At 37.7% G+C, this 8,157-nt stretch overlaps 1 protein-coding gene across 1 annotated transcript; it reads right to left on the bottom strand.

Annotated features, from left to right (window-relative positions):
* Window positions 1–1,065: 1,065 nt before the first annotated feature.
* uchl1 (ubiquitin carboxyl-terminal esterase L1 (ubiquitin thiolesterase)) lies at window positions 1,066–6,120 on the bottom strand. Its single transcript, XM_063883321.1, has 8 exons — window positions 6,007–6,120; window positions 5,366–5,917; window positions 4,519–4,660; window positions 4,136–4,221; window positions 3,643–3,690; window positions 3,205–3,274; window positions 3,062–3,120; window positions 1,066–2,124 (listed from the first exon to the last, which is right to left on the bottom strand). Exons 2-8 carry the CDS (start codon window positions 5,492–5,494, stop codon window positions 2,041–2,043), a joined length of 618 nt encoding a protein of 205 aa, XP_063739391.1. The 5' UTR covers window positions 5,495–5,917; window positions 6,007–6,120; the 3' UTR covers window positions 1,066–2,040.
* Between the last annotated feature and the right edge of the window lie 2,037 nt (window positions 6,121–8,157).

Raw genomic sequence — 8,157 nt, forward strand, 5'->3', positions numbered from 1 at the left:
ATATCCTAATTTGTTCAGTTTCTATTTTGCTTAAAATGGTGCAAATTTGTAAATACACTTGTGTTTAATTACAACAAACTTGGTAACGCTTGGCTTAATATAATGAAGATGTCCCACTACACAGTAGTGTGTGCTCTGCACCCAATGGGTACTTAAAGGCTACATTTGTTATAATTTGTTGACCTATAAAGAGAGAAAATACAAATACAGAGGCCAACAAGGAACAGTCTATTTCCACAAAGTGCAAGTTCTTCATATTATAATGTTGACTTCCCCCAGGATGACCTCCCTTTCCTACAGCTTTGCTTTTTAGTTGCTAAAAATAAGAATGCCCCATTTCGAATAAGAGTTTCTCAGAGATTTGTTTCATCATAATTTGGAAGAAGCTACAACAATCTATATAGCACTAAAAAGTCTCAAACTGCACTTCACAAAGTGACAAAAGAATAGCGTGGCATTCGTCAGCAGTGTTGTAAGCAATCAGTGCTTTTGATATTTTTGCGTACATAGTTGTGTCGATAGCTTCTGCCCTTCAGTATTGGATGAAAATGTGACCTTTATAAACAGAAGGTTAAACCTTTATTTTCTGAGCATTTTGAAAGAAGTAGATTATGGGGAGATTACTGGTGCCCTTTTTCCTCCCACAACCCCTTTCGTAAAATATAGATATTTGCCTTTCTGTAATCTAGCATTACTCAGAATCCTTTGGTGTTTATCAAAATAGAGTCCTGCCATTACACTGTATATCACACTGTGCATGCTCTTTTCAACAGAGAAAGGTCCTATGTCAGCAGTGACGAGTAGACTGAACAGATAAGCTATCAACAACTCTTCAGTCATCCTCCTCCTGTTTCATCTCTTTACAGCTGAACTGCAGCCAGGACTGGTCAGGATGAACCCCCAGCTGTGAGGACTGCAGGACATTAACCACTTCATCACCTCATGTGACACAGACATGAAAGGAGTTTCAGCTAAAATGCAGACTGGTAACTGGGGGGGGAGGGGGGGTGGGGGGGCAAATAAAGGTTAAAGATTGGGTTTTGAAGGAAGAGATAGAAACACACATTTAAGTCTAATGTTGCTTTATTGAATTCCCACAGCTGCATCACCAACAGAAGTACAGCAACATAGTATTGAAACAGTGCAGGAAGATAAACAATTAGCACAGCCAGCTCAACAACACCCCAACATAGAACAGCACTTTTGATGATTGCTATAGTGTTTTAAAGTTTTTTTTATGTGTCAAACTTGTCAACCCACAGTGTATTTGACTATTTTTACATTAAGTGAAACACCATTTTAAAATAAAGTGCATGCAAAATTCTATTTTTACATTTTCTGAAAACATAGGTTAACAACTGGAATCCAACACTTCCAATTTGCAGCTTAAATTTGAAAAAGGATCAAAGAAAATCTTCAAAAAAACCTTTAACAGAGAAGTATCACCCAAGAACAAAGACCACTCAAAGCCAGGGTTGCATGCATTCTCATAACAATGGTTAAATTATTCCTACATTTGGGCTGTTCTGAGGAATGTCAGATCCTTATAAACTGAACCACACAGCAACTAAATGCATTCCGAAAAACAGGCAATGTTTTCTGCCTTTTCCTTCCCACTATTCTTTATCCTAGTTATTGGCACAAAAGGTATTTATGTAAGCATCAGTGTTGAGAGTTAAGACACAGATGCACCAATGAATACATACAAAACAAGTTGCAAAAAAGACACACAGAAGCAGTGGTGAGGCGAGTTCTAACTTCATGTTTTATAATTCCCATTGCTGAATGATAGCACATAAAAAGGTTTAGCTAGCTTGTATCAGGGTTTGATGGTGTCCTTGTGTTTGTGTCCATGTGCTAAAGAATGCTTTGTTCATGAGATGAAAGTACATTATGTGGCAACAATATGTGCTTTATAGTGCATAGTGTCTGCAGATGTGTGTGTTCACAGGTTGTTCTGGGTGCCTAATGATTGTGTTGGCCATGTGAATGTTTCAGGACATTTTGGTTTACAATTTGGTTGTGTGGCCTACCGAAAATTTAACTCTGGCAGAGAGCCACCGCAGAGAAACGGACCTCGCCTTGCTCTCTCTCCATGAATCCACGGCACACCTTAGAAGCATCCTGTGCATGGATTACATGTACAAAAAAAAGATTACTCTCAAATCAAATGTGTATGAAAAGGACAATAATGTAATTCTACTCAAGTTATTTTATCACTACTGTACACACAACAAAAACACTTTCACTACACTCCTGACATCTGATGTTACTAGCCAGGAAGAAAAGACTGTCCTAAGAATTATGATTTCTTTATATCCGACTACATTTTACTGCTAATAGCTTTAAAGATCAAAGATGGGTAACATTAATAAAATATGAATACTGTAAAATGAGGCTTGGAGTCATAAAAAAGGGTTAAAGTCGTATAACATTTTATTTTCAGATTTATATTTTTTTAAAGCATGTGTAAACAGTAATACCAGAAGCCGTGCTAAAATTATTTTTACAGTTTATAAATACTGAGTATCAGCATTTGGCTAAAACAATTGATGATATGATTATGTATTTTTCCCAAATAATGGAATATGTTTGACAGTAGAAGAGTCCTCAACTATTATCTTTTATGCATCTATGAAGGTCTCTTTACTTTTGCCCAGGGTTTATACTTCTTTCTTTACATGAAGTCCAATAAATCATATGGACATGTAATGTTGTAATTTCATTTCTAATGCATATAGCGCCATCATGTGGTAGTTTTATGTGATAATCTCACAGCCTTTCGATGACTTCCACTGCACTCTTTGAGACGCTTGAGTTTTTCCAGTTTACCAGTCGTCCTACCAGTCCTCACTTGTTTTATGATCCCTATAGGAGATCTGAGAGCATGCCGTAGCCAAGTTTATTGATTGAATCATGATATTCGGAAACGGCCACTCCCTATCCCAGTCTAATACCATGACTCATCACAAATCAAATGCATAAAAGGAACTCAGCTCAAAATGACATACCAACAAATCTAAAGTCAACAAACAACGTAAATGGTTATAGTTTAACCTACCGTTATAAACGACCCATCTTTGGTATCTCCATGCTTCACTGGTCCATTCATTCGTCCATCTTAAAAAACAGATCATATATTTTAGGATCCACGACATAAACACAACACATACAGGAGTGTGCATAATGAGTTGAAATGCTTACCAAATTCATGAAGCTGTCCATTTACATTGACAAAGGCAATAAAGTGGAAGTTGACTTTGTCAGCTTCCGGCTGGGAAAGTTGAGATACAAGGAATTAATTAAAGTGAATATTGTTACATAAAAAGAGAGAGAGAGCGAGCTCACAAATGGGCCATCAAGACAGAAAGAGTGTGCATATTGAGGAACTTGTTAAACTGAAACATGATTTTTTTCCTGGTAATTATTCTAAGTATTTCAGTGCAATTCTCAGCTTTGTCAGTGTACTGAGAAACACTGCAGATTTAAATCTCTGTAACTGTGACACGGTTGTCATCTGTGTCACATGAATAATTCAAATGTGTGAATATTATAATTATTAATTATTTTGTGAATCTACTGCCTAAAAAGAGGCTAACAATGTAAGCCATTAGCAGTTGATATTGGGTTTGGATAGCTTACCCTGCACTGGCCCTGCACTGCAACCTCATTGTGAGCCTCATAGATTGCCTGTAGAAGAAACCGACAGAATGCGTCACTTAAATACCTTTAAAACAGATCATTTTTTTCATCTTTACTTACTTAAAATACACATGCGGAGATGTTTCTGATGAAATGTGAATAAGATATTTAACTTACAAATAATAACACGGTTAAGGTTTTAAAGACACATACTAGTAATGGTACAATGTGTGACCATGTTCAAGTCAGGCGAGCCTTTAGAGTGACAGAGATTTAGCGGTGTCTGGCGCTCCCAAGTGGACGAAACAAAACAATAGCATTACAAACAGAAATGTCAGAAATGAGGTGTTTGGTTTGGGCTTAAATGTGTTTATTTAAATGTAGTAAATGCAGTAAAGTGTTATTTGTTGATTAGTAATTTCATTTGAAATAATTTTTCAACATTTATCTAGCAGAAGAACATAAGCCTCAACTGTGTGTATGTTTATCTTACCTGGTTCTTCTCCAGATGTTTTGCACGGTCATCAGCAGACATGTTTGCAGTCTCATCTAGAAACTTCTTCAGGGCTGAGTCACCTTCTGAAGAGACCCAAGGCAGCATCAAAGGTTAAGAAATACATTAATTTATTCCCATATCAATTCAGCTTAGTGTGTTGAAGTATCTGGTCTACTCCTGACTTACTGAAAATTAACTGCTTAGTCATTTATGGGATTTACAGCGTTATGCACCTTTAAAAATAGGTATTTCATAATAATAATAATAATAATTATTATTATTATTATTATTATTATTATTATTATTAATAATTATTATTATTATTAACAATGTTGTTTTGCATTTACTAAAATACCAGTTCTTAATTGAATTGAACTCACCAAATGTCAGTTTGCTTTTGTTGTTGGCCACAGCATGCAGCATGGCGATGGTGCCACAGGAATTGGCTGCTGTCTGCTTCAGGAAATAAACCTCAGAGCTATCTGAAACCTTGTCTGCCTGCTGCTTCCTGAAAGACTCATGCTGCAAGACACAGACAAATAGAGTATGGTCATGTTTGGCTGATAAGAGTATAGTTATGGTCTTATGCTCATGCAAACCCCGGGTGAAGCAGTTATGCCACTGGAAATTTGCATTTGGATTACGATCCAAATGACTTAATTCAGCAATGTATAAAGCAAAACAATCTTAAATTAACATTTAACTAATGCAACAATTTTCCTGTTTTGAAAGAGACAAGGCATTTGAACACGTCATCTTAATCGGTGGGAAACTGTGATTGCCATTTTCCACAATATTTGTGTAATAATTTTTAGAGATAAGTCTGTTCAGTTGACAATTATATTAATTGTTGTTTGTTGGTATATGTCAGCTGTTGGGCCCAGGGATCTTTCAATGGTTCCAGTGGCTTCAATGAAGGATTTGTACAATATAGGGTTTGAGCGAGGAACAACAAAATAAAGAAAACAGCACATCTGAGAATAATACACTTTAGTTATGAAAGGATGATAAGACTTCAAACTGAGAAAAAGGGTAAGCATATGCTGATTCATGTTCTTCACATCATCCCAGCCTATCGTTTCTATCCATAACAAACAAGCCTTTTTCTCTCTCTCTCTCATCCATGCCCTCCCTGCATCTCAGTCTCACCCCACCCCATGCAGCCAGTATCAGTGACTCACCCCACCCTTCGCTTCCAGGAAGTAGTCTCCACCACCCCATTATTACCTGTTGTGTCAGTGGGAAGAGCAGCATCAGGGCACAGCATGGCTTTGGGACGGCGGACAGCTGCTCACTCTCCAGCCCCAGCACATCAACGAAGCGCCAGCTCTCACCCACGCCTAGCTTGCTCATCATCTGAAACACACCGCAAGGACAATAAACAAAATGCTATAGCTTGAATGGATGTGAAAGAGTTGATATTTCAGAGGCGACGTTTATACATGATCCCCTCTGAGGGAAGATGCTGCGTTGTGCTGCTCCAGCCAGACCACACCCTGTAACCTAGACACTGGAGATGAGGCTGCCGCTCATGAAATCAGATGTATCCTGTTTTTTCCTACATGACTACCACTTTTTTACATTTAACGTTACAGTTCACGATAGCCATATTATCTTTGTTTTAATGGCGTGTCTGCAACGTGGGGGCCTGAATTTAACGGTCGTCTCACTTACGGTTAAACTGCCCTTATAAGCTAGCTAATCTAAAACTTACCTGACGGTGGAACCAAACAGTTACCGTTACGTCACCAACCGTTTGTTTCTTACCTTGTTCAGCATCTGAAACGAAATAAACAGAAACCACAAGTGAGTATGTCGTCGGTGAAAACGTTACGGGTTACAAACAACACAGGGTTATTTCCCCTTACCTCGGGGTTGATTTCCATTGGGGTCCACTCCATTTTCGCTGTGTTTCGGTGTGTCTCCGTGATTTGTGTGTCTACTCACTCCGTCGATTTCTGCAGCTGTTGGTGGAAGTTACAGAGCGTTCCCCTACTTTATGCTGCCGGTCATACCACTTACCAGCAGACAGGGGGGTGGGCTGAGATCACATTACCGGAGGAGTTCATATTTTGCCGACATTCTTAACGATATTAGAGTTATTTCCAACGCTACATTTACATTGCAAGACGTTGTGATGTGTAGCAAATTCGTAGAATGTCATTCATCCTTATTAGAAAAATATTGTAACTAAATCACACCACTCAATGTGAGATCACTCTGGTCAAGTTCTTTCTAGAAAGAAAGAAATGAAGTGCATCAATTCAATTCAAATAGGCTTTAATAGAAAACTGAATAACACAGGTGATGAGTGGCTAGTTGGGGTGGCCTGCTACAACCCTGAAGTGAGATGGGTCTTTGATTATGGACCGTTTTTATTTTATTCTTATCTAAAAACAGAGGGACGATAGCTTATGAGATTTCAAAGGTGTTTTATTTTGGAAATCACACATCAGAATGTCATGTTATTTTTTATTTCAAAATTAAGATTTTTTTTTCTTAATGACAACTCTTAAGAATGTGCGACTATTTTTCAAATCGATTTCTGGGTCACAACCGGAGGACAGAGGAGTCGAGGAGTTTAAAATTGAGAAATTAGAAAGGGCTTGTATTATTAAATGCAATTGTACTCAGCTGTATCAATGCATATTCATCCACTTGGTAATATTAGGTTAGGACATTTTGCATGAATTTGAGTGACACTTCCCTGCTCACAGTTACAGACTACTTATTGAATACATTTTTCAAAATTTTGCCTGGAGGATATTACTTCAGTGTGTCCTGTTTTCCCAGTTTTTGTGTGCCTGTTGGTTCATGTTGGTGTTTCTGTTAGTTTATGCTGCACCTGTCTGTGTAGGCACCTGGTTGTTTGTATTGGTACGAGTCCATGTCAGTTAAAATGAAAGCTTGTTCTACTCTGTGTTTTCCCGTTTGTTTTATTTCAGGTTGTGGCTAAACATCCTACTTCCATCTGGTGGCACTGATACCTTCCTTCACTTGCTTTCACAGGCATGATGGTTATACTTACCATCTCACACTGATAAAACCCATGTTCAATAATTTACAGCTTGAAAACGCTGCTGTACATTAAAAAGCTCTTTGGAGAAAAACAAAATGTGAAGGCTTTTCTTTGCCTATGCAGAAAAAAATGACGTTTCCGGTGCAAAATTGGACTCTATTTTATCTTAGTTGCTTATTGAGTTACTAAGCTACTTTGTTTATGTTTCATTTTGTTGTTTTACCTCTAGCACTTTAAGTTCGAATGGGATCACCCTCTCTTTAAAGATTTGTCCCTTACTATTATGGTAAAAAACATTTATTTAAAAATAAATAAATGAAGCCTTCGAGACCGTAACTAAAAAGGTGTTTTCAAATACAGCACAACATTTCTCAGACATGCATGTGGAAATAAATGTTATCATGTGTCTGAAGGTGATTTCTTCTAGATTTGTGAATATGCCAACCAGTGTTTTTCATCATGATTTATTTATGAAGGGTTCAACTTTGTAAATGTGTTTTAATCACAACTGAAGACAGATAATCCCAAAAGGTATTGATTATTCATACCTGCAGGGGGAGGTCTGTGGTGTGTGTTTGTGTTTGTGTGTATGTGACTCTGTTTGTGTAAAACAGAAAGAGTAAGAGAGGGAGCCTGTGGGTTTATGGGTTCATAGGTCAGAATGATATGGGTAGCTGTTGATTTATCCTATGTGTCTACATGTCGATATGTCTGTCTAGGGGTTTAAATAGAATATTTGTAGGTGGTTAAAGAGCCAGACAAGCATGTGTGAGGCAGAGGTCTGTAGAAAACGTCAGAAGAGGGAAGCAAAAACATTTAATTATTTTTGTTTTCTCTGATTTCTTTGCATATTTGGATACAGCCTTCAGAGAACCATTGATGAGCATGGATGCTCAGCAGCTCACAGGATATTTAGTTTCACCCTGGAGACAAAACTACTTTCAGACATGTTGCTTTAATGACCTGGAAGAAATTTGATTGCAGTCGTCATTTTTTCCGC

Source organism: Eleginops maclovinus, chromosome 5 (genome assembly GCF_036324505.1).
Source record: "Eleginops maclovinus isolate JMC-PN-2008 ecotype Puerto Natales chromosome 5, JC_Emac_rtc_rv5, whole genome shotgun sequence".
Classification (NCBI taxonomy): Eukaryota; Metazoa; Chordata; class Actinopteri; order Perciformes; family Eleginopidae; genus Eleginops; species Eleginops maclovinus.

Coding starts and splice junctions, on each gene's coding strand:
- uchl1 (XM_063883321.1), bottom strand. CDS start 5,494: ATGATGAGCAAGCTAGGCGTGGGTGAGAGCTGGCGCTTCGTTGATGTG. Junction 3,691..4,135: donor AACATCTGGAGAAGAACCAG/GTAAGATAAACA, acceptor TTTCTTCTACAG/GCAATCTATGAGGCTCACAA. Junction 2,125..3,061: donor AAGATGGGTCGTTTATAACG/GTAGGTTAAACT, acceptor ATCCATGCACAG/GATGCTTCTAAGGTGTGCCG.